Here is a 27,125-nt window from a genome sequence, read left to right on the forward strand (position 1 = left end):
ACAGGATGTGTCCTTCTTCTCTTGATAATGCCACTATTTCGCTGACTCGAGCTCCCGAAGCGAGAGCAAATAAAAATATAACTTTCTGAGTCAGATCCTTGAGGGGGCATGAATCATTGTCCAAGTTGGAGGCGAAATGGAGTACCTTGTCTAGTGACCAGGAGATCGGTTTCGGAGGGGGTGCTGGACGTAGGCGAGCACATGCTTTTGGTAATTTGTTAAAGCATATAGAATTGGTCTAGCCAAGGCCGATTTGCAGGTTGAAATCGTATTGGCTGCTAATCCTTGTCCATGAAGGTGAATGAAGAAGGACATACAGAAATCAATTGTGATTTCTTTAGGATTTTTTTGCCTTGACAAAGGAGACCCATTTCCTCCAGGATGATTCATATTGCCGTCTCGTGGATTCGGTCTTGTATTCCTCTAGGAAGTCTAGACTTTTCTTCGAGATCCCAAACCTCTTCTTTGCGGCAAGGGAGAGAAAATCATGAGATGAAGGTCCTTGATTTTCGATGATGAAGCGAAGACAGTCGACTTCTGTACTTGTTGAGAGAGAACTGGGCCCGGGAGAGGGATCAGCTTGGGCTGCAGCTCCAGGACCAGGGGGTACCAGTTGCTCCGGGGCCACTTGGGAGCCACTAGGGGCCGCTGTCCCTTTGAAGGTTCTCAGTTTGGAGAGGACTTTCAACAGAAGGTTGGTGGGAGGGAACAGGTAGATCTTGGACCACCTGTTCCAGTCCAGTGACATGGCGTCCACCGCTTCTGCTTTGGGGTCCTCGTACGGGGCTACGTACAGAGGAAGTTGATTGTTGTCGCTCGTTGCAAAGAGATCTATCTGAAGTTCTGGGACTTGGTGAGAGATGAAGGAGAACGATCTTGCGTCTAGAGACCATTCCGACTCTATCGGGTTTGTCCGAGATAGAGCATCCGCTGTCCCATTGCGGAATCCTTGTAGGTGAACTGCAGACAGGTGCCACTTCTTCTTCTCCGCCAGACGGAAGATTGGGAGAAGCACCTGATTTATCTGGGGCGATCTTGAGCCTTGGCGATTGAGACAACGAACTACCACCGAGTTGTCTAGGGTTAGACGGATGTGGATCGAGGGCGGCGGGGATAACTTCTTCAGAGTTAGAAGGACCGCCATGGCCTCCAAGATGTTTATGTGGAACGTCTTGAATAGTGGAGACCAGGTACCTTGAGCCTGTTTCTGGTGGGAGTGACCTCCCCAACCTTCCAGTGAGGCATCCGTGTGGATGTTGAGTGATGGAGGAGGGTGTTGGAGAGGAATGGACCTTTTCAGGGCCTTTTCTTCCGACCACGGCTTTAGGAGGCGTCGTAGTCTGTTTGGAAGCCGTCTCTTGAGGTCTCTTCGAGCGATGGATGCCGAGCGTCTCCAGACTCCCGCGGCATCCTTTAGCTGTGCACGAAGCACTGGGTTTGTCACTGAGGCGAATTGTAGAGAGCCTAGAACTCGTTCCTGCTGTCGTCTTGAAATGCGTTTGGATTTCAGTAGTCGCTTGACAGACCCTGCTATTTCCTTCCTTTTCTTCTGGGGGATGGAAAGGCGGTGTGACTGAAGATTCCAGTGGATTCCCAACCACTGAAACTTCTGAGCTGGAGAGAGGCGAGATTTTTTCTCGTTGATCTTGAATCCCAGGTGTTCTAAGTACTGGGTAACTTCGTTGCAAGACTTTGCACACTCTTCGGGCGATGGAGCCCAGACTAGCCAGTCGTCGAGGTAGGCCATCACCTGGACGTTTCTTAGGCGGAGCTGTTGTACTATGGCATCCGCCAGTTTTGTGAAGATCCGAGGGGCCACATTGAGGCCGAATGGCATGGCCCGGAAGGCGTAGCTTTTCCTTTGGAGTCGAAATCCTAGGTAGGAGGAAGCGTGATGGTTCATTGGAATGTGCCAGTAGGCATCCGCCAGGTCTATAGAGACCGTGTAGGAACCTTGAGGCAGAAGGGTCCTTATTTGTTGAAGCGTCAGCATCTTGAATTTGTTGTTCTCTATGAACTTGTTGAGGGGGGATAAGTCCAGAATGACTCTGAGTTTGTCTGAGTCCTTCTTGGGGACGCAAAACAGTCTCCCTTGGAACCTGGTGGACTTTACCTTCCTTATCACCTTCTTGTTCAAGAGGTCTAGAACATATTCTTCCAGAAGGGGGGTCGATTGCTGGAAGAACTGCTGGAAGATTGGGGGTGGTTGCGTCCAACTCCAGCCTAGACCGTTCTTGATGATGCTGTGTGCCCAGGGATCGAAGGTCCAACGATCCTGGAATTGGCGGAGTCTTCCTCCCACCGGAAGCACTTCATTGCTTCTGGTGTCCCGAGGACTTGTTGCCTCGGCCGCTAGCTCCCTTTCCTCCTCTACCTCTGGAGGGACGGCGAGATGCGTCTCTGCTTGCACCCCTGAACGAGCCTCTACCTTTGGCATGAAAGGTAGTGGATGGTTGCTCAAAGGCAGGGGTGAAGACCGGTGACTGTGACAACACCGGTTGGGGGACCAATTGAAAGGTCTGTTGTGGTTGGGCAACCACTTGGGAGGTAGCGGGTCCCGGAAACTGACGTCGTTGCTGACGTTGCTGGGGTTTTGGCTTCTGAGGTTTCCTCTTAGGCTGAGGTCCATCGTCCTGAGAGGGTTTCCTTTTCCTGGACATGCCCCACTTGTGGAGAAGGTTCCTATTCTCTGTGGCGGCTCTGTCAGTTATTTCCTTGACAAGGTCAGAAGGAAACAGGTGCTTTCCCCAGATGTTGGAGGAAATCAGCCTCCGGGGTTCGTGTTTCACGGTGGCACCGGCAAACACGAATTCACGACAGGCTCTTCGAGCCTTTATGAAGTGGTACAAGTCCTTCATTACTGTCAGTAAGTGGGATTTGGAGAGTACCATGTAGTGATCTGGTACTCTAGTGTCACAGGCCATAACTTCCAGTTGGACTTGATGAGAAAGAGATGCCGCAAGCCTCTCCTTCGTGTCTTGTTCCCGGCGAAGGAGGTGATCGTTGAGCTTAGGGAGGTCTTCATTAAACTGACGTCCGGCGACGTCAGGATCGAGCCTTCCCACGACGAAAGTATGCTGAACATCTTTCCAGTGTCGAGCGTCAGGGGGGGTCACGATGGAGAAGGGTCTGCACTCCTCCAGTGCAGGGCAGGGTTTCCCTTCTTCCGCCGCTTTAAGGCATGCAGCTAAGGCCTTTTCCAAGAATGGAAGAACCGCAGTGTCAGGTGCAACGTACGTAGGGTGCTTCTTGCTCAAAGCCGGAAGCTTAGAGCAGGTAAAGCCTCTACTCTTAAATGCGGAGGCTAGCATAGCCTGGGCCTTTGTGAGATCGAACACTATCTCTTCTTTAGGTTCGGTCTCTTCCTTCGAGGCAGGTTCGGAACGGAGCCGGACGTAACAGTCCGGGTAGGCCTCAAAGCTTGGGAAGAACTCCACATCTTCCAAAGGGACCGTGCCGATCTTATCACTGACAAAGATCCTGCCGGTCGCAATAACCATATGCTCTGCATACCTCCACGGGTTGGCATGAGAGCAAGCGGGGAGATCCTTGACCGAAATCTTCTTCGGCTCTCTGGATCCAATCATCGACCTGATGGACTCCTGGTTCTCCTTCAGCCTGTCGTCCATGACGGCTCTAATCAGCCGGATCAGTTCTTGAGTAGAAGAAGAAGGATCCGGAGTCGAGGAGGTAGACGGAATGGACATTTCTGTCGGTGTAGGAGTAGGAGGGGGGATGGACGAGGGAGCAGCTCCTAGCTCCGACTCGGTGTACTCCACCTTGTCTTCGTCCTCTTCGGCTCCTTGAGCCATAAGCGTCTTCTCCGTGTCTTCCGAGACGTCTGAAATCTGTTCATCATCCTCGGAATCTAAACGACACTCGTGCATGGACTGAGCCATGACCACATCAGGTTCCACCGTAATTTGGACAGTGGGGATCACATCTTTTGGTACCACTGAGTCAGGGGAGGCCTTAGGGAACAATAGGGACCTCAGTTCTTCGGTGGCCAGGTACGGTCCAGTAGCATTTTTCTGAAAGCCACGCACCCACTTGCGCAGCTTTTCACGAGAAATGTCTCTAACCTCCGCTGAAGGAGGGTTATGGAAGGCCTCAACTAGGTGGGCCTGGCAGACCGTACAATCCAGTGGATTCCAAAACTTCAAATCCCCTTTCTTGTCTGCACAAGGGGCGTGAGTCCTGCAAGCCGTATGCCCGTAAAACTGCGGGCGTTTCACAGCGCAGAAGGCGAAGTCACACTTCATCTGCTCCTCCTGTGGAAGAAAGAGAAAATGAGTATGGGGGAGTCATAAGAATGGCTCTTAAACTAAGTTAATATTAATCATTAATTTTAACTTAAAGAAGGTGTGATGCATAGAGAATGAAAACAGTAAAGGAGAACATGCTCCATGCATCTCGCCCGGCTGGTTACCATAAGCTTGGTCCCTGGATAATCCAAATGACCGAGGTCACTGGATATAGTTTCCTAGAATTCCAAGTATTTTGGAATTCCATGGAAAACCAAGGACAAGATTGGGATCGAATTCATTCGGTTCCCAGTTAAGAGCCAGAAGGCCTCATTTAAAAGGTAACTGCTTCTGGCAACCAGCCGTGCTAAGATGCACATAGCATGCTGGAATTAGAAGAATGCAAAGAGACAGCATGATCACTAATAGAGCAGTACTAGGTACTGATCTTAATAGCAGAAGCAGCTTATCTGTTTGCGATATAGGGCTATCATAGTCTTATGATAGCTACAGTAAGGGGGGTGCAAGTATTCTTGACGCCTCCGGGGCATCCGGCAAGCCGCCGGCATGCCGGAGCTCGCTCCAGCATAGATTCTGGCATTAGGACAGACAATTTTCAAAAGTCAGTTAAATACCAGGATGGCGGCCGCCGGCAGGGAGCGGCGGCTCCGGCAGTCGGAGGATGCCAGGTTGGTGACTGGGATAAGGATGGTAAAGGCTGTATCGGGTTGCCGGCAGTATATGCCGGCACTCCGGCGATCGACCGGCAAGCGGACGACTAGATAGGAGTAGGAGAGCCGCCGGTAGTAGCCGGCGGCAGCCGGCAGTCCCTCGGTACACGGGGGGCTGGCGGCAAGGGTAGGGAAAGTCACCAAGTAGGAGGCAGGTATTGCCGACAGTAGAGGCGGCAAGAGACCGGCACCCGGATAGAGAGAGAGACAGGGGGGAGGGGGGAAGGGATGCAGGAAGTACCATCAGGGTTCCAGACATCCCTCCCCCTCCCTGAGGGGGTGTACCCATGATAGAGGCAGGCTCTAACATCCATGAGCAGGGGTCACTAGGGACCGGGAGCAAGGTAGCCCAAGGGAGGGCTAGGGAACACCCAAGAGGGGGGGGGGGAGACTCCCATATGCAGAACTATACTAGTAACTAACCTTATAGGACACTATGAAGGTATATGTACCAGAGTGGACTGCACAAGGAAGCTCGGGTAGCCCTACTCTTCCACCCTAAGGAAGAGTTGTAGGACAGGGGACAGATGAGTATAAACTAACCTAAGCATAGGCTAGGCTATACAAGAGATAGGTGGGGAGGGAGAAGAGAGAAGTCTTCCCAGGAAGGGTTTCTGTACCAGAGCGGCCACTAAGGAAAAGGAGGACACTCCCTAACCTAAGATCAGGCAGATCGGCTAAAACGGTGCAAGAGTACAGTTTCAGCATGGAACAGAGAAACCTTCCTAACCTAACCTAGAACAGGGCTAAAAGTCCTGAACTAGGAAAGAAAGAAGACATATCGCTATCGCAGGAAAGTCATAGACTATCCTAGCCATAGAGGTAGGCTAGCCTAACCTCACTCTCGGACGCAGCCCTAAAGGGGGTTCATTCCTTTAGGGAGGACAGAGAGGCGATATATACTCTATTAGACAATAAATCCCTTTACTCAGAAAAGGGATCAAGGCTAAATAGAGGGAATGCCAAGGCAGGGGATGAAGGAAGCATATAGGGGTCCTAATATTAGGTTAGGCTAGAAAGAGTCACTGACTAGCCTATCCCCTATATGGTCCCTGAAGGCGAAAACATTTGCATCACTGTCAAAAGTATTGTAAAATAATAATGCCACTATCTTCATAACTTAGTCTAGGATCACTAATAAATCATGCATGAACACTTGTATGTAGGCTCCTGGCCTGGGGGCTATAGTAGCCGACTGGTATGAGGTCAATCGATGACCGATAAAAAGCGTCTAAACACGATATAAAAGTTCCTAGCTATGAAGACTAAATAAACTAATGTATTCGATTAGTATATAATGCCGGAAACGTTGTTGTGGCTAACTAAATAAGACATGCATAACAACAACGACGCCATAAAATGGCGGGTCCGGTAGAGGCACAGCTCTGCCACAAAACAGCAATTATTTCGAAAAGTAATATTTACTTTACGGCCAGAGCTTAATTAAACAATACTGGAACCTTGTACTCAACTTTCCAGAAGAAGGCGAGGCTGAAGGTAACGACATAGCGAAGATGCAAAGCGATAAAGATAACACAGGGAAAATCCGTCTAAGTAGGGCAGCTACTAAACAAAGGATGAAGACGGGCGTGACGTCATTAGAGCAATGGCGTCCGTTTGTTTACGTCTCGAGTATCAGTAGTAGCCACGAGTGAGATTAGCTGTGGAACGGCTCCCAGCTATTCTCAGTCCTTACACACCGAAGCATTAACTCTGTTCGGGGTGAAGAAAGCTATGTGGCGCGTTCAGACATGCGCGTCCCCTGTTGTATTACGATGTCTTAAAGGGAAACCTTTGAGATACTCGCTCCAGAAGTTAGAATTCTGTGATAACCTGTGGTTAAATTCTCTGGGAATATCTTAGTAGTCTTATACCCAAGGAAGCTACCAAAAAGGAACCTTCCATCAGGACGCCATGGCTTGAGCCCAAAAATATATATATATATATTTATATAAATTATTTACATACATACATACATGCATACATAGAGTAGGCCCCCGCCATATGACATTAATCTGTTCCGGAGTTGGTATCGTATGGTGAAAATTTTGTATGGCGGGCAATAGAATAGTTAATGCGTGAAAAACCCCTGGTAAAAACATTGAAAATTAGAATGTAACAAAATACAATACAGTAGTATAGTAAGCACTGTACTACAGTATAGTTATATATAATATACATGCACAGTACTGTACAGTATATAATTGAATAACATTATAAATAAAAATTATATACTGTCCAGTACTGTAAAGGAAAAATTAAATCTCATTTACCTTTGGAGTGATGTGACGAGCTGGTAGTGGGTGGAGGCAGAGGGGAGAGTTGACGGTAGATATAAAAACGTGTCAATGCTAATTATGTTATGTACACTTCTTAATAAATTTATTCTTACTAATAAACACTTAAAATTAAAAATGCTTTTTTTTTTTTTATTATTTTTTGTCTTTTGAATTTTTTTTTTTTTTTTTTAGAACTTAAAAAATTACTCCTTTTTTTTAGCTTTTTATATATAATCACTATTATCGTCTTTGTTTTCTGACATTTCTCTTTTGGAGAAATATCCACCCAAAGAAGCCGGTTTCTGACGATTCCTCAACATACTGTATTCCTAAAATGACTCATACATTTATCATTAACACTGCATAAGATGACTTGTGTGAAGTTTTTCTGAGTGTTTCTTTTCAATGAAACTCGTAAGGTTTTCATACCAACCGTTAGCTTCCCTTATTTCTGACGATGTCGTTTCTTCAGTCTCCCCCCCCCCCCCCCCCCCCCCGTCCTCGCCTCCACTAGAGCTGTGCTCTTCTTGAATGATCGTCAACTGTATTGCCTCTAACTCCTTTAAGTCTTCAGTCGTAAGCTCCTCCCTGTGCTCCTCGATAAGGTTATGGACATCAGCCTCATCAACAACAAGCCCCATGGACCTCCCGATTGAAATTATTTGCTCAACATCACCCACAGGGGCAGGATCATCAACGGCCTCGTCTTCGGTTGAGGGATCGAAACCTTCAAAGTCTCGTTCTGCTACAACAGAGGAGTTCAAGGTGCGCCGTGAAACCTCATTCCAAGCTGTGTCGATCATCTTCAGGCATTGAACGATGTCAAAATGCCCCCTCCAAAATTCACGGAGGGTGAGTTGAGTGCTTTCAGTCACTTCGAAGCATCTTCTGATCATATGCTTCGTGTAAAGTTTCTTGAAGTGCGCAATCACTTGCTGGTCCATAGGCTGGAGGAGAGGGGTGGTGTTTGGTGGCAGATAGAGAACCTTAATGAAGGAGAAGTCAGGATGAATGATGTCCTCAAGGCCAGGAGGGTGAGCAGGGGCATTGTCCAGCACCAGGAGACATTTCAGAGGAAGATCGTTCTCTTCTAAATAGTTCTTGACAGCAAGACCGAAGCAGACGTTTATCCACTCAATAAATATGGTCCTTGTGACTCAGGCCTTAGCATTAGACTTCCAAAATACCGAGAGCCTCTCCTTCGTGATATTTTGTGCTTTGAAGGCACGAGGATTTTCTGTGTGGTATACCAGTAGGGGCTTAATTTTTAAGTCTCCACTGGCATTTGCACAAAATGCGAGCGTTAGTCTGTCCTTCATTGGTTTATGGCCAGGAAGTTTCCTTTCTTCAGCTGTGATATATGTACGGCGGGCCATTTTCTTCCAGAAAAGGCCAGTTTCATCACAGTTAAAAACTTGCTGAGGAATGTAGCCTTCTCTGGAAATTGCGTTCTCAAACTTCTTGAGGAATTCTTCTGCTGCTTTCTTGTCAGAACTGGCCGCCTCTCCATGCCTGACGACTGAGTGAATACCTGTCCTCTTCCTAAACCGATCAAACCACCCATGAGAAGCCTTCAACTCTTGGGGGGCTTGCTGCGACGTTCCTTCACCTCCGCCGTCTCTCTGGGCTTCCACGAGATCGTCAAAGATGGCGCTCGCCTTTTGCGAAAGTACCGATTGCGTGAGTGTATCACCAGCGATTTCCTTCTCTTTAATCCACAGAAGAAGGACTCTCTCCATCTCATCGTTGATTGAGGTCCTTCCACTGGCAAGGACAGTCATGCCTTTAGAAGACTTACTTGGTTTAATGGCTTCCTTATTCTTAATAATTGTACCAATCGTAGATTGGTTACGGCTGTACGTATTAGCGAGGGTAACGATGCGCATGCCTTCTTCATATTTGTTTATGATCTCTAGCTTCGTTTCCATAGTTATCATCTCCTTACTTCTGACTTTAACATCACTAGCAATCTTGGGACCCATGGCTAACGAATTAGTTATAATTAGGCACTAAAATGCACAAAAAATAACAATATCGCAAGCACTCACACGAGATCAAGTCTTTACGAAATGCACACGAGATTCTGGACTGAGCGCGCGTATGACAAAGAGAGAGAGAGAGGCAGCATCTCTCTCTAGTATTGTGGGATGATTTTCGGCAAATAGCTTATCGGCATCTTAGTGACGCCGTGACGCCGACCAATAGCAGACCAGCTTCTTAGTGACGTATGCAGTGATGTATGAGCGTGGTGGTAAGCTAGTGACTCGCACAGTTGTACGCGTAGAAACCGCCAAATTTGAGTTTAGGAATTCGATGCCGTAAGGTGGGGAAAATGTCGTAACGAGGGGACGAAAAAAAATCGTATTCCACGCTGTAACGTGAAAAAAACGTAAGCTGGGATGCCGTATGCCGGGGTCTACTGTACATTATTCCTATATCTGTTTATTTAATATTTTATATAGAATATTTTGTTACATTTTATATAGGATTCAGAGAATAACTATTGCATTCTCATTCAAGCACTTAACAGAATAGTAAGATCTCTCACAACGGGCATTTCTACTTTTGGTCTTATGTGAAAGAGTTTAAAAGTGCAAGATTTTAGTGCTAAATTAGTGCAGTGAATTTATTCAATACAGTGGAGGGGGCCTCTGCTCGGAGCTGTCGTTATCCTACCCTTAGACTCTTCCAAGATCTTCAACCCCTGGGAGAAGGAATGTCGATCGGCGAAAGGAAACGAGAGGCGTTAGCTTGGCGCCGAGCGTCTTGTAAGACCCGAGCAGAAGTCCCCTCGAGCGTTCCTGTTGATGCTTCCCAGAACGCTTGCCCTCGCCGTAGGTAAGGCGAGGTAAAAGTGTTATCTAACGCCGAACGCAGAGCTTTGGACAGCTAGATACTAACGCTGCTGTAAGAGTTTGACACAATGTTTGTAAGTTAGTGCAACTTCTTTGTCTCTCTTGTTCGATGATAGACCGTTCTAGACGCGAACGGCATAGTTCCGAGCGTCTGAATCGTGAGTGTGTTTAATCGCGAGCGTCTAAATCGTGAACGGCATTGTTCCGAGAGTCACGTGATGCTGAACGTCAAGCAGTTGCATGGCGTCTGGCTTCCAACAGTTGGACTTGACGTCGAATGTTAGGAAGTTAGACGTCTGAATCGCGAGTGTGTTTAATCGCGAGCGTCTAGATCGCGAGCATCTAAATCGTGAACGGCATTGTTCCGAGAGTCACGTGATGCTGAACATCAAGGAGTTCCATGGCGTCTGGCTTCCAGCAGTTGGACTTGACGTCGAGTGTCTAGCAGTTAGAGGTGGCACTGAGCGTCAAACAGTTGCATGGCGTCTAGAGTCCAGCAGTTGGACTTGACGTCGAGTGTCAAGCATGACGCGGAGCATCAAGCAGATAGACGTGACGCTGAGCATCAAGCAGTTAGACGTGTCGTCGAGCATCTAGACTTGGACGTCGTGGTTACAACAGTTGGGCCAAACGTCGAGATCACGAACGTCTTAGTTCCGATCGTAATGACCATGAGCGTCTAGCGTTGGAACATTGTTACGCCAGGCGCTATATTATAAGGTACAGAAATCAATGTTAACTGGAAAGATATTTTCTCAGACCAAGGCCCGCTTGAACTAACTCTTGGTGTCTGTTGGAGGGCGAGAATTAAACCTCTAAAAGCATTGAGGCCAGAATTCAGGACCTTAAGGAGTAGACTCCTAGGAAACATGACATCTCTACCTCGGTTAGAGACTTGTAGGAGGAAGGGATTGACGATCTCTTTTTCCCCTATTTATCTTTTAGTGGAATTCTCTTAGGAGAAGTTCCTAAGATCCTTCTTCCTTCAGTGGGGCTTTAAGAAACTCATGAGAGTTTTTTCTGAAGAGTTTCCAATTTATTTTGTGCCTGCGGCTCCTCGTCCCGCCTTCAGAGTTTTCGCTAAGGAAGGTGTCGAAGGAGTCTCTATTTACTAAGATGGTGCTGTCTCGATCATCTAATAGAGCTTGAGGATGATGGGAGACAGGATGCAATGAGGCATAAAAACCTATGAAGCCAGCTTCTTTATCAGGTATGCCAGGATAGCAAGGGTGGAGGCTAGCCACGTTAAGGTCGAGGACTTGTTGGCAGCCCCACAGAGACTTTTATAGCCCCCTGGGTGGATCGCTGAGTCACTTAAGGATTGCAGGCAATGAGACAGGATAAATTTGCACCACCCCCTTTTTTCTTCCTCTCTTTTCCCTCAAGAGTTTGTCAAAGACACAGGTTTTGGTGTCTAAATCAGCAAGAAAGTTTCTGCATACTTTTTCTCTAAACCGCACAGACAACAGTAGGAGCCAGACTTAACTATTTCTAGCTAGCCTGGGAGAGGAGAGGAGCAGACCTTTGGTCTGTGCTTTTACTAAAGGATGGATGCGAAGTCTTTTTTCTAGTGAAACCTCCCTTTTTAGTTACTCTGATAGACCTCTCTGCCAAATACAGAGAGGAGCCAAAGAGACAGGCTATGCAACATCAAATGTCTCTCTTTTTGGAGAGGGAGGCTTTTGTCCGGTCCTGGATGTCACTGCTCTCAACGCCTTCGTTCAGAAGACAAAGTTCTCCATGAAGACATCAAAATCAGTCCTTACAGCATTAGGAAAGGTCCACTGGATAGTCTCTTTAGACCTCCAGGATGCTTACTTCCACATCCTCATCCATCCGAACTTCAAGCAATACCTGAAGGTTCGTGTATAGGAGGAAGTTGTCCAGTTTTGGGCTCTTTGTTTCGGTCTAAACACCACCCCTCGAATAGAGGGTACGTCTGTTAGGACCTGTCGTTCTTCTATTACATAGACCTATTCCAAGGAATGTCGAACATTAACTTCTTCCAAGCTCTCTATCCCCTGGGAGGAATGTCGAACGACAAAGGAAACGAGAGGCTTTAGCTCCCGAGCAGACGCTTCCTCGAGCATACCTATCGACGCTTCCCAGGACGCTCACCTTCATCATAGGAAAGGTGAGGTAAAAGTTTTTTCGTCATCTTCGGATGACGCAGCGCCCAGACGAGGCTGGCGTCAACTTCCAGACCTCTGAAGAGGAAGGTGGACATGGTCAATCAGCGTCCTATCATGACACCGCCAGCTTCTGGTTGTAGTCTTTGGAGTAGTTCTGAGCGTTTTTTCATTCTACAGAAGAAAACTCTCCTACCAAACATCCTTTAAGGATGTCGGTAACTGTCAAATAGCGTCCAACTCATCCAGTTGCAGGACAGTTGTCTGAGTCTAGCATGACATCGGTTCATGCTCCTTCTCCACCGTCAAACTGGTTATCGTCTTTTGGACGTTCTGCGTGTTTTTTAAGCTGTGTAGAAAGAGAGCTTGTGGTAGACGTGACGTCTCCTGTATGCAACATAAGCTCTCTTTGCTCAGGCTAGTTTATCAGCCTGCGAACAACAAGAGAGTAGCAGGCCTGGACCCTGTGTGTCAGGTAACTTCACACCTGGACGCCAAGCGTAGTGAGGCTACTAGTCGAGATGGTCTTGGTGACGAACGTCTTTACAACTCCTTAGTTAAATGTCGTTTTTTAGCCTTTTTAACACAAGGAGTCAAGCAGACAGACGTGACGTCGAACGTCCACCTATCGGGACGTCGAGCTTACAGCGGAACATGACGTCCTGCTGGACGTGACGTTGAACGTCCAGCAAGACGTGATGTCGAGCGTCTATCGGGACGCAACGTCAACCATCAAGCAGAATGCGACCCCGAGCGTCAAACAGCTCGTGACATGGACTTGTATGCATTTCCACAGTTCAATTCATTACAAAGTGATGCAAAAGTTTGTGTCACACAAAAAGAATGGATTGACTCTAGTGGCCCTCTTTTGGCCCTCAGAGAGTGGTTCACAGAGGTACTGCAATGGATGGTAGACACTCATAGAAGTCTTTCACTAAGAGTGGATATACTCAAACAACCCCACTTGGAAGGTACCATCTAAATCTCCAAGCTCTTCATTTGACTGTCTTCAGATTATCGAAACTCTCACAAGAGGTTTTTTCGAAGGAAGCGTCTAGAGCTATTGCAGGAGCAAGGAGTACTTCTTCCATCATGGTTTAACAATCTAGGCACGAGGTTTGTTAGAGAAGGGTGCAAAGTCAACTCTCTTTCCTCGCCCAGTACTTCTATAACTCAGATTGCTGACTTCCTGTTACATCTTCGAAGGAAATGCCAATTTGTTATCCTCTACCATCATAGGATACAGGAGTATGTGAAAAACTGTATTCATGGCACAAAGACTTAGACCTTTCTAATGTTAAAGACCTACAGAAACTTCTCAAATCGTTTGAAACATCTAAGCAACAGCTCCAGATTTACCAGTTTGAAATCTGAATATTGTCGTGAAGTTCATTATGAGTTACAGGTTTGAGCACTTGCATTCAGCTTCATTTAAGGACCTTATGATGAAGACTCTATTTTTGGCCAGTCTGGCGACAGCTCACAGAGTCAGTGGGATTCATGCTTTTAGCTTGAATGAATGGTTTTTTCGAGATCACAAAGCTATCTGCTCATTGCAGTTTGGCTTTCTCGCCAATAACGTACGCCCTTCTCAACCTTGACCCAAGGCTTTTGAGATTCCGAACCTTTCGGATGTGGCTGGCAAGGAGTTAGAGAGAGTCCTGTGCTCAGTAAGAGCCCTGAAGTCATATCTGAACTGAACGAAAGAGTAGTGAGGCTAGTCAGAAGCTCTTTGGTGCTCAGCCTAGAAGTCCTCGTTACAGATGTCGAAGAATGCACTTCCATTCTTCATCAGGCTCTTAATTAAGAGTCTCATACACTTTACATCAAGAAATTGGTTTGCAATAAATGGCAACAGCAATGGGATAGTCAAGATGGCAATAAAATGCGAGAGATAACAAATGACGTATCTCCTTGGAGGTATAATATGATGCCCCGAAAATGGGAGACGTCTCTTTGTTGTCTCCGTATTGGTCACACTCGGTTGACACACGAGTTTCTGCTGAAGGGCCAATACCAACCGTATTGTGATGACTGTTTAGTACCTCTAACAGTAAGGCATTTGTTGACCGAATGCCCCAATTATAACAACTTGCGGAATAGATATTTGTTTGAGGCTCGAGGTGAGGGTGGCAGGTTCATCCTTGGCAAGATTCTTGGAAATGATGTGTCCTACCATGCAAGTGGCATTTTTAGATTAATTTCAGAAGCAGGTCTTCTGAAAAATATTCAACTTTTATGACATTCAATTTTTATGATTTTAATTGCATACTATTTAATTTTTTATTTTATTTTATTTTTTATTTTTGTATATATAAATTAAATGTTACCGGCGTCAATGACCTTAGATGTCAGGATGCCTGAAAACTTTAAATCATTCATTCATTTGCAGTAAGGCAGACTGCAAGTGTTTATAAAGGTCAAGACGCTTGAAGTTCAAACTGTAACAACTTTGGTGGCCTTCAAACAGAATAGGTCGTTGCAAAGCATTAAGGGCACAACCTTTTAGAGGAGTAAATCTGTGTTCGCTTCACATTATTTCAAACGTGTCCAGACTCTTTTTGAGGACTGCTTCACTCTGGGACCATTTGTAGCAGCGAGTGCAGTAGTTGGGGAAGGATCCACCACTACATTCCCATAATCCTAATACCCTTTTCTTCTCTTGGAACTTTTGTATTTTTATGGTTGCTTGGAGATTGGTCGACAGTTTTCCACAATTATTGATTTTAGCAGGTGGCCAATTTTGCTCCTTGAGAGAGCCCGGAACAAGGGTATGGGTGAGGTCCTGTCATAGTGAGGTATTTATACTGTTTTGACAGCTCTTAGAGATATTTTCAGCCCCCTGAGTGGATTGCTGGGTCTCATAAGGAAAGCGGACTAATGAGTAGTATTATAAAAGTCAGCTTCCTTATCAGGTATGAATCCTTAAGCTTGTTATTTAACTCTTGAGTAATATTCAAACAATGTTTGCAGTCTCTGACCCTCCACCAAGGGTGTCAATCAGCTATATATATATCCACCTAGTAAGTCAGATGTTTAAAAATGATATTTTCATTATAAAATAAATTTTTTAACATACTTACCCGGTGGATATATATAATTTAACTCCCTCCCTCCTCCCCTCTAGAGATCTATGGGCATGGAAAATCTGAGGAGACATGGAATGGTTTTAAGTACCGTCGCGTGAGGGCTCACTGGTGGTACACCTAGCTACTCAATCTGCGATTGCCGCGAGTTTTGAATTTTCTGCCTTGACGGCAGGGACTTAAGCTATATATATATCCACCGGGTAAGTATGTCCAAAAATTTATTTTATAATGAAAATATCATATTAAATGGCCATATCAATGAACACAAAATGGATGTAATAAAAAGAAAGTGGAACAGGCTATAAGATTGATAATATTGTTTGTTCATATAACATGAATAAATCTACCATTGGCATGATCATGAAGATAAAAGTAAAAACATAGTTGTTGGTCATTACAATTATAAGTAAATGAGAAAAGAAATACTATTTCACTAACTTTTAAAGTATTTTGTCATATAAAAATAGGTGTACTAGTTTTTATCTTACTGTTGGATAGTGGTCTGGAAGTAATGAAATCAACCTATAGAAAACATTGAAAAGAAACATATCTTGTCTTGATTGTGAACATGCGAGATTAAGAAGAAAATGAAATACAATTATATTAATTTTTAAAGCATTTTATTACTGTATATAAAAATAGCTGTAGGAATTCTTAATAAAATGTAAGCTAGCTCTGGATTTGGTGGTAGGTCAGGAAATTGAATTGTTGCATTAGCCTGGGAACATTGTGATATTAATTTATATAACCTTCTCTTAGGTCAGCGGTATGAAATGAAAGAATGTATATATTGAAAATGAGGTACTAAACATACATAGATAGAAAAAAGTATTGAAGGGGAATGATACTGTAACAATGAATATAAAATTAAAATTGATTCATTTGGCTCGTTAATCTTGATAAAAGTACAGTATTTATTATTAAATTATTGAATTTGAAATTGTTTTTTTTAGAAAAGACATTATTAAATAGATTTGCTGTATTTTGATATAACAATTACATTTTGAGGTATTTGAAGAGTAGCCTTTAATTTATTTTTGAGACATATTGAGTTGAATGTGACATGTTTGGAATATATTTATTTAATTTACTATGCTGTAAGTTAAGGTTATAATAAATTTTATTTATCGTTGAATGTTTATTTGTATTAACAGGTGTAGCAGGTGATGATAATTCTAGTTTAGTCGAGGAGCTGGTAACAAGCTTAGTTGAAGTTATTGTGGATGTCCCTCTTGTAGATCTTACTTATGCTCTCCACCATGAAGCCACCACAGCACTGATAGTGCTTACATCGGCTCTTGTGTTTTCTTCTGGAGATGTTTGTCACTTAGCAGTTTTCAAGTAAGTACTGTACCCTATTCATAAGCATAATCTTTATATGTTATCGTGTATTAATTGTTTTTTTATGCTTTGTAGAGCATTTGTTCATGCTGAACTATAAGCCATTCCTGTACTTTATAATCATCTTAATGGTAGCAGAGGGATCTACATCAACAAGAGTCCAAAACTGCCCTTTGCACCACTTAATACAGGACAGTGAGTTCACTCTAGTGATATTAGTGGATAGGATTATAATGCTTCTATTAGTTTGAATGACCATTCTTTTTGTTGGAGACTATCAATCAATGAATTTGATTTATGTTAACCTCCCCTTGGATTTCTATTGCTTGGTTTTCGAAAGTGGTCACATGTTGACGTTTACTCTTAACCCTTTTACCCCCGGGGTATCTGGAAATTTCCAACCCTTAACCCCCAGGGGGTTATTTTTTTCCCAGCACATTTTGCAGTATATTTTTTTTAAATTGCTCTAACAACCTTAATTTTTGTCCTAGAGAGGTCAGGTTGGTCTCATTCTCTTGGAAAATGCCTGAATTTTCTCAAAAAACTATCGAAAAATATGAAAAACAATTTTTTATAGCATTTTTTGGCAAGGACGTACCGGTACGTCCATGGGGTAGAGGGATGGCTTTTGTGAAACGTACCAGTACGTCCTTTGGGGGTAAAAGGGTTAAAAGTAAAAATTTCTCATTTTCTTTCCTTGTAATTGACCCACCCCTCTAATGTAGCATTGGAATGATATGGCAGTTTATGGCAACAAAGCCATGTAGGTTGATCGTAACCCTTTGTCTTTCATTCTCTCGTCTTGTTAAGTACTCGAGCATGTATCTCCCAGGATCCAGATTGTGATTTTGATTTTAGAAAATTGTGCAGAATAATATTTATTCATTTTAACCCCTTCAGTATGAGGCTGTGTATCTGCCCTCAGTAGCTATATAGGAGATTTGTCACCATCGGATATACATGCTCATTTACTTGATAATAATCTACATTTCATTATTTGTTTTATTGTTGATTACAGAATAAATTTTTCATAAATTCTTTATTTTTTATTGTATTTCACTCTAAACAACCAAAATATTCTTTTCATTCATTGTAAAGTGATTATCATCCTGGGCTCACAGAATCGGCATTGTATTTGCATTACTGGTAAAAATGTTTTAGTGACGTTGGGGGGTGGGAGTCAGAGGCAGAGAACTGCAGAAGTTTGAAGAACGCTACATAGTGCTTTCTGTTTAATTTGAATATGTATGCCAACAGAAGTACACTAAAATAGACCTTTTATAATCATGAATAAGGACTAGAATCGCAAGCACTGTACAGTATTTTGGTTGGTGGTCCAGTGAGATGTGAAGATCCGTACATCTCTCACAGCTGGATGTGTCTGGTGGTTTGAGTATTGCTGCAGGTAGGGAATGTTGCCATTGGCTAGAAAGAGGGGTATGATTCTATATGGTAATATGAAAACAAGAGTAAAATAGCTTTTATACTATTAGGTATAAAGGCTAAAATCCGAAAGACTTTTATTGATTGGGTAAAGAAGGAGGAGGGGCTAATATCAGGGAGGGGAAGAGAATTTTTTGTGAAATGGCTTGATTGTGAACTGAAGGATATACGACCAAGTGCTGTACTCATTTGCACGATGTACAAGTGATTTTAGCTTACATATGGCCTATACTGTATTTGTAAATGACGTATCCCAGGCATCACTGTGTGTATCTCAGGGCATATTTTGATGTCAAATGACATCCATCGTAGTGAAGGGGATGTCCTCTTCTGGTTTCTTTATTTCTTCTAATGAGGTTAATCAAAGGAGTTATAGTTGATGCTGGTATAACTATTTCCCTTGTGTAACCTGGTATAGATAAATATATTTGTTACATCCCTGTACTCCTTGGCGAGGTGGGATTGGGTAATGTCCATGGTACCCTCAGAAAAGTCCGATGACTCTGAGAACTCTTACCTGGACCAGTCAAAGTGCTAGTATCACAAGCGCACACAGCTTGCGTCGGCTGCTGACTGTGCATAGCACTGTATTTAGCGAGGCATAAGGGTTCCTGCCATTGATGTGCAGAACATGTATGGAGAAAATCCCTGGTCAAATGCCAATAAGCCAGATTGGTGCATACCTCCACCCTCCTAAGGATTAAGTCATCTCTATAAATAGCAAAGGTTTGTATTAGTGACATAACAAAGGACAAATTTGGAAGTAATTTGTGTTTTTAAACATCTAAACTTACCCGCTGGTTATATATAATAGGTTTATTCCTCTGTCCGGCAGAAAATTCAAAACTCGCAGCAATCGCATAGATATGCCAGGTATACACTGGCGCCACCACGGAGCTAGGTCGAACTATCCCTCCTAGTATCAGATTTTCTTCTGCCGCCATATTGGCAACAGCTTTGGAAATTCACTTGCCGTTTACCTGGAATTAACAGTGTTCTTGGTGATGTACAGTTGTTTTTTGGTTTTGACTTTTGCATTTATTGGACTCGCTTTCGGATTCTCTTGAATACTTATTGAATTTGGATTATTTGGATTATTTTTTGACCCTCGCTTGATTTTGATCTCTCTATTTGCTTTTCTAGATGGCTGCCCCCTCCCCTTCATATAGGAAGTGCGTGAAAGGGTGTTAAACTCGGCTTCCAAAAGCCTCTGTTGATCCCCATATGATTTGTATTAAATGTAGGGGTAAAATTTGTATTTTTGAAGATCGATGTCAAGAATGTTTTGAATTATCCGAGAGTCAGTGGTTGGCTTATGAACGCTACTCTCGTAAACTAGAAATAGATAGAATTAGGCGTAGTTCCTCTCGATCAAGGGATTTATCATTTTCTAATGTCATTGAACCTAATTCTTCCCCTTTAGTGGTAGATCCTGAACCTAATTCTGTTCAATCTGAGCCTACAATGAAAGATATGATGACAGCAATCCAGGCTCTTTGTTCAAGGGTGGAATCGCTAGCAGCGGACAAAGACCAAATTATGTCCGATGTTAATCTACTTAAAAGTGGTAATATTAATAGTGCTATTAATATGTTCAGAGATGTGGAGGGTGCGTCTGCGCGTTCTTGTCGTTCACCTAGCCTTAGACCTCTTTCAAGCTCTCGAACCCATGGGAGAAGTAAAGTTGAGCGGCGAAAGGGAACGAGAGGCGTCATCAATCGCGCAGACGTACCTTCGAGCGTTCCTATTGTCTCAGTGTCACAGATCGCTCACCCTCACCATGGGAAAGGTGAGGTTAGTGTTTTATCCTCATCCTCAGATGAAGTTACACATGGTAAAGTCTGGCGTCAGGCTTCCAGACCTCTTAAAAGAAAGGCGGATGAAGGCACGCAGCGACGCGATCCATCACCGCAAGCGCCTGGCTGTAGCCATTGGGATTCGCCAGAGCGTTTTCAATTGTCTGCTCAATGATCTCCTAAACGTCCTAACAAAATGTTGAAAATTGACAAGGGGATAATTCAAACTGAGTCAGAGCTTATTCCTGAGTCTGGTGTTATGGTACATGCACCACCGCTGAGCTGAAGCGAATTCTTATATTAAATGATTACGGGTTTGTATAGCTAGGAGAAATACAATTTAGGACAAATTGTCATGTTTATTCCAAATTTGTCATATTATAATATTGTATGAATTTTAAAATTAAAATTGTTGAGGATATATCTGAGAGAAATTTACAGTTTCTAAATTATATAATTTTTAAGTTTATGCCCCTTAGGAGTATTTAGTTTTATGACTTTTAATCTGAATATGTGAAATATAACTCCTTATTACTCTGTGAATTACCCTTCAACTAATTTTAAGTAGAAATGAGTCTGTGGTAATTGAAGAACATGATTAGGTTAGGGACTCAATATCCAATCTCTATCTAAATGTGGGTATTAACAGTATGAATGCCAGGGGAGGTTCAAAAGTTTGATTGTAAGTAGGTCACGGACACTGGCTCCTCAACATCCACATCTGAGCATTGATAATGTTTCTTTAACTCTATATGACTTAAATTTTAGGTGTGAGTCTTGGTAGCAAATATACTTTTGAGAAACACATTCGGTCAGTTTCTTTTTCAATTGCTTTGATGATCAATGTATTCAGAAGAAGTGTTTTAATTCTTTCATTCTGGCTTATTTTGACTATTGCTGTCCTGTCTGGACTTCAGCTGCAGAATCCCATTATAATTTGTGGGATAAGGACTTCTGGTCTATTAAATTTCTTATTCCTTATATGGATATTAATCTTGGCACCTTTCTTCAATTAGTTCTTTATGCATGTTGCATAAGATTTTTCATAACTCTGACCATCCTTTGCATTCAGATCTTCCTAGACAGTATCATCCTGTTTGTAATACTAAGTATGCGGTTAATTCTAATAGTCAGGTCTTCTCCATCATAAGGCTCAATGCTATACAATATTCTAGAAGTTTTATTCCAGCTATGACAAAATTGGGGAATGATCTTCTAAATCAGGCAGTTTAATCGGTGGATCAATTTTAAAGTTGTTACTGTTCTCAAGTTTCTTTATATTTATTGTTCATTACATCTTGTAATTTATATCTTTTATTTCCTTTCCTCAGTGGGCTTATTTTCCTTATTGGAGCTCGTGGGCTAATAGCATCCTGCATTTCCAGCTAGGGTTGTAGCTTAGCTAATAATAATAATAGTAATGGTGATGATAATAACAATAATTATAATAATAATAACGAACAATCAGAGATTTCTGATCTCTGCCAAAGGTTATGGAGTTGACCATGGCCTAAGGTCTATCTGTGGTAGAAATTTCGTGAAAATCTGTTTTGTTTTGACGTTATTTTTAAAATGGCAAAAAATGGAAATCCAGATGTAGAATCTGGAACTGGATCCAGATCATCTCTAAAATTTATTTGGGTCATCCATGACTTAAGATCTATCTGTGGTGAAAATTTTGTCAAAATCCGTCAAGTAGTTTTGATGTAATCCTGTTCATCTAAATTGCGAAAAATACAAATCCGGATCTAGAATCCGTATCCGGATCACCTCCAAAATTTATTGGGGTCATCCATGACCTAAGATGTATCTGTGGTGAAAATTTTGTCAGAATCCGTTTGTAGTTTTGACGTAATCCTTTCCACAGAGACACAGACAAATAAATAAATAAATGAACCAACTCAAATATATAACCTCCTTGGTGGAGGTAATAAGAATAATAATAATAATAATAATATTAATAATAATAATAATTTCAAGCATAAAATTTAATTGTTTCCAAACTCGCCTGGTGTCCATATACTGTACTTGTCCCCTCCAGCCTCCTCTCTGACTATTGATATCAAGAGGCTGTTGAACTAGTCTCAACTTCAAGATTGAAAGATGAAGGAACAGGGGCTTACCAACACCGTAGTATTGCCATAGCCCTTCATAAAATCTCAATACTGTATTAGAGGGGCAGGGCAATTATAAGGAAAGGAAACAGGAAATGTTTTTAGCTTTAGGGTAGACATCATCATTTAACCAGTTTCAGGACAGAAGGTGAGATTAGAAATAACTAATTTTAGTGTTGCCTTACCGTTATATTCTGTTTACCTTGTTCATAAGCCAGTGTATTGAATATTCAAGTACAGTATTGTTTAATGTACTGCATTCATCTTTTTCTCTTTTTTTTTTAGATGGTGATACATTACTTCCATCATAATCAACTATAGCATAATTTTTTTCTAACAGGCTGGAGTATCATGAGGGAAATTATATTTAATGTGATATTTGTCTGTATTTTCCTTTTTCTTAAATAACTATAAGATTTACCTTCAACAGTTTTTTGGTATCATAAGATTTCTGTTTATTTGAGTAGTAGTACTCTATAGTAAAGATGCAATACTCTGTAGAAATAATATTAATAACTAGGTGATTGGTTATATAAATACTATGACTTCATTATGCTTCTGATACACTGTATAGGGTATAGGCTCATGTAAATTAACAATGTCTGATTTTAAGAAATATAAAGGGATATTTTGAAATTCTGGGTTCTTTATATAGTGTATTGGTACCCAGAAAACAAGTAAAATTTTATTTTTAAATATTAGCATATCAAGTAATGCATCATGACCATATGGTCCAGCCCAAGGAAGGCTAAAAGTTTAAACTTCGTAGTCTGGTTATACTGCGTAATGATAATACAGTACTCTATCTACATATTATCTTCTTTCTTCAGAATGCTGATGACGGGTCGGGCTTCCATCCATGCCTGTTTGTTTGTTAAAACTCTGTTGAAACGTTTTATGGCACAAGACAAACCACCTACAAAAAATGAAGGAGGGAGTGTTGTGTTGGGATTAGCCTGTAAGTAGTTAATGTTTCATGTAACTCAATATATTTTTAGAATGCATATTTTAGTAGATTATTCTATCTAATTAGACTTAAATAAATTGAATCAAGATTTAGAATGTTTAGATATTAAAGATGTGTTTTCATTTCAGCGGGTCTATGGAATGTCCTAACCTTTGGTTTGGTTGGATCTGAAGAGACTGCCAATAAAGGCCCTGAGTCACCACTTGCAACACAGAGCATTCTGTTACTTTTGGTGCTTGCTAATCATTGTACTGCTGATCGCAACATCAGGAACCCATATAGACAAGCATTGCTACATGCACAAAATTTCCATGGTATGTTATTCATGTACAATATGTATAGTATCGGTAATTGTGTTTCAAAGAGTCAATAATCTTTTTATGTCACGTGCATTGTTTGCAAATATCTAGGTTGATGTTGTATTGTAATGATTTTACTTTGAGACTGTAGGGAATGGGATTTTCAAATACATACAGTATACAGTCATACCTCTCTTTACGAAAGAATCTGCTTACAAAATTTTCAAGCTACAAAACGAGATGCGAATATTTTTATGACTCACTTTGCGAAAAATGTTTCATTTGTTCCGTAACTGACATACAAACCACGCTATTTGATAGGGGTTATTACTTTCGGCGTAGCTGAAATGACGAGCCATTAAAATTTAATGAGGGTTTACTACCCCACCGCTAGTTAGCGGGGGGTAGGGAGGGTAGCCTGCTAACCCCCCCCCCACCCCCCCCCACCCCCACACCTGTGCTTGAGCTCACTTTACTTTTGGCTCGGAGCGAGAACGGTTGTTCCTCTCTCTCTCCTCGCCTATTTTGGACTGCCTTTAATTTTTTACTTTTTACTTACTTTTTTTTATACTTGTATATATATATATATATATATATATATATATATATATATATATATATATATATATATATATATATATATATATATATATATATATATATATATATATTATATATATATATATATATATATATATATATATATATATATATATATATATATATATATATATATATATATATAAACATTCCTTATGTTTATGTATATATTTGTGTATAGAAATGTAGTAAGTTCTCTTTTCAGTGTTTGTGCTGTGTGTGTGATGAACAACAACGACACTTGCGTAGCAAGGCCACCACAGTTCCACTTCGTGGGAACGACCTCTCCCACTCTGGTCCATCGGTCTTCCCATAGGCATATATCCGTTAACTCGGCCGCTGCAGGGGAATTGTCATCGCCTGGACCCTCTTCATTCATCTATTATCTTTGCTTTTCCTCTTTTCCTACGAGAAACTTACATTCTCAGCGAAGGGAATGTGGCCTTTTTTTAGATTGACTACGGTCTCTCTCTACTCGAGGTCGTTCGCCTTTACTACAACTACGTACTATTACGGTAGCTTCTTTCCCGTTGCGGGTTAGGTTGCTATTCCGTTTGTTTGTCTCGATTATTTTTAGTGAAAACTGATTGTATTTTAACTTTTCAGCTTTTTCCGTGGGGAACTCTTTCCTTTGGGGGTTCAGTGGTTCTCACTATTATATTCTTAGATGATTTAGATAATTATAATTCTGTTTTTTATTACAGTTATTCCCCCCCCCCCTTCTCCCGTGAATGTCATCTGGGGAAGGTGGGCGCATACTTAATTCTTATTTTATGTTATTCCTTCGGGGTTCCTCTTCGGAGTTCCTCCCTAGGGAATTTCTGTTAAAATAATTATTTGATTTTATTTTCCCAGTTAATTATACAGTTTTTCTTCGTTCGACTAAGGAGTGCCAACGAAGCAGAGCTGTCCTGTTCATGCCTGGGGATTCTGCTGTCGCTGCCGTCACTCAGAGGATGTCGTCATGGGCGTTATCCCTTCTCTTAGAAGTACTCCCGTGACAACATGCCAGCACTTCAGATCATCTTAGAACGCTAATGGAGGTTCGCCTCCAGGGGTTGGACAACTTCCCTTCCGAGGGAGGTTTCCTCCCCAGGTGTGAGTTTTTCTCCCTTCAGAGGGAGAAATTCCCATACCTTAATAAATTCAACGCCTTCGACTACTGTTGCTGCTCTTCAGCCAGACTTTTCTCCCCCCTTGCAGAGTTTCTCTTCCTTCAGGGGTGGAGCACAGTCTTGGCAAGTCTCTTCTACGAAGTGTTCACCTCTCTCATTCGCGAGAGAGGCCACTCAGAGACTTCTCTTCAGAGGATTGCTACTGCTAAGGTCAGCTTGCTGATCCACCAGCCCTAAGGGGCGTCACCACGAGTGCCTTCAGGTCTCTTCTACGAAGTGTCACCTTTCTCATTCGCGAGAGAGACCACTCATAGAGACTCCTCTTCGGAGGATCGCTACTGATAAGGTCAGCTTGCTAATCCAACGGCCCTAAGGGGCGTCATTACGAGTGTCTTCAAGTCTCTTGTACGAAGGGCACCTCTCTTGTTCGCGGGAGAGGTCTCTCATAGGAGGATCAAGCAGAACTTCCAGTGACCTCTACCTTGTGCTGCAACGTGGTCCTTTTGCCTTCGGTCCTGGACTCTAACACGGACCTTTTACGGTCTCATCGATGGATGCTGGCCCTTCCAAAGGGCACATCCCAGTTCCTGATCGTCCTGCCAGCTGACCCTTCTAACTTACGCGCGCTCGCCGATCTTCTTACGCGCGCAAGTGCCGACGATCTTCTTACGCGCAAGCGCCGATGATCTTCTCACGCGCAAGCGCCGACGATCTTCTCACGCGCAAGCGCCGACGATCTTCTCACACGCGTAAGCGCCGACGATCGTCCGCGCGGGGATACCGATGGTTTTCCGCGCACACACTGCTACCTTCGCGCCCGCTCGCTGATCTTCTTACACGCGCAAGCGCCGACGACCTTCTTACGCGCGCAAGCGCCGACGACCTTCTTACGCGCGCAAGCGCCGACGACCTTCTTACGCGCGCAAGCGCCGACGACCTTCTTACGCGCGCAAGCGCCGACGACCTTCTTACGCGCGCAAGCGCCGACGACCTTCTTACGCGCGCAAGCGCCGACGACCTTCTTACGCGCGCAAGCGCCGACGACCTTCTTACGCGCGCAAGCGCCGACGACCTTCTTACGCGCGCAAGCGCCGACGACCTTCTTACGCGCGCAAGCGCCGACGACCTTCTTACGCGCGCAAGCGCCGACGACCTTCTTACGCGCGCAAGCGCCGACGACCTTCTTACGCGCGCAAGCGCCGACGACCTTCTTACGCGCGCAAGCGCCGACGACCTTCTTACGCGCGCAAGCGCCGACGACCTTCTTACGCGCTCAAGCGCCGACGACCTTCTTACGCGCGCAAGCGCCGACGATCTTCCGTGCGGGTACCGATGGTTTCCCGTGTGCGCTCGCTGATCTTCTTATGTGTGCAAGTGCCGACGATCTTTCTCCCGCGCGGGTACCGACTGTTTCCCGCGCGCTCTCCGACAGTCTTTCGCTCGCGTGCGCCTCGATAGTCTTGCGCGATAGTCCTCCGAGCTAGTCTTCCGCGCGCTCGTGCGTGCCAACATTCTGGTACGCAAGTACGCGTCGACGATCTTTTATTTTCGCCCGTACGGGCTCTTCATTCTGATCCTGCGTGCCCACGTGCAATCTGATTCCAGCACACTCTATGAAGTCTCTCCTGCGCGCGCGCTCCAGCAGTCTCCCGTGCGCGAGCCCCGGGTATTCCCCATCGCGCGAGCGCAATCGCTGATACCCTCCCACGCGCGAGGCTGCAGGACAACGCGAGGTAAGGGCGCCAGCATTTCCCCCCCCCTCCCCCCCCCCACCAAGCGCGGAACAGTGCGCTTGCCGGTAGGGGGGAAGGTTCCAGTAAGGTTCAGGGACATTTCTTCCTTATCTTCTTTCTTCTTACAGGCCACTCCCCCTCCAGAGGGAGTGTCTGACAGCGCAGCCGTCAGCCGGCAGCCCTGGTTTGGGGCTGTAATCAGAGCGATAGCACAGGCTTTTAAGCCTGTTTTCTCTGAGTTGGGCCACAAATCCTTGGCTGCATATACTCTCCTGAAGAGGAAAAGAGGAGTTTCAGACGCGGTAACTTCTCCGAGGACGAAACTGTCTCCCTGTAAGTCTTCGAGGCAGGCACCCTCCCCCTCAGACTTTTCTCCCTCCCCTTCGGACG

The 27,125-nt window shown here is 43.6% G+C and overlaps 1 protein-coding gene across 1 annotated transcript in view; it reads left to right on the top strand.

Moving 5' to 3' along the window:
* LOC137649748 (dymeclin-like) overlaps positions 1–27,125 on the top strand; it is a 130,422-nt gene that overhangs the window by 55,772 nt on the left and 47,525 nt on the right. Inside the window, exons 5-7 of the mRNA XM_068382696.1 lie at positions 16,482–16,668; positions 22,852–22,979; positions 23,117–23,302. Coding sequence (XP_068238797.1) covers positions 16,482–16,668; positions 22,852–22,979; positions 23,117–23,302 — 501 coding nt within the window. The remainder of the gene's footprint in view (positions 1–16,481; positions 16,669–22,851; positions 22,980–23,116; positions 23,303–27,125) is intronic.

This window comes from Palaemon carinicauda, chromosome 11 (genome assembly GCF_036898095.1).
Source record: "Palaemon carinicauda isolate YSFRI2023 chromosome 11, ASM3689809v2, whole genome shotgun sequence".
Taxonomy (NCBI): domain Eukaryota; kingdom Metazoa; phylum Arthropoda; class Malacostraca; order Decapoda; family Palaemonidae; genus Palaemon; species Palaemon carinicauda.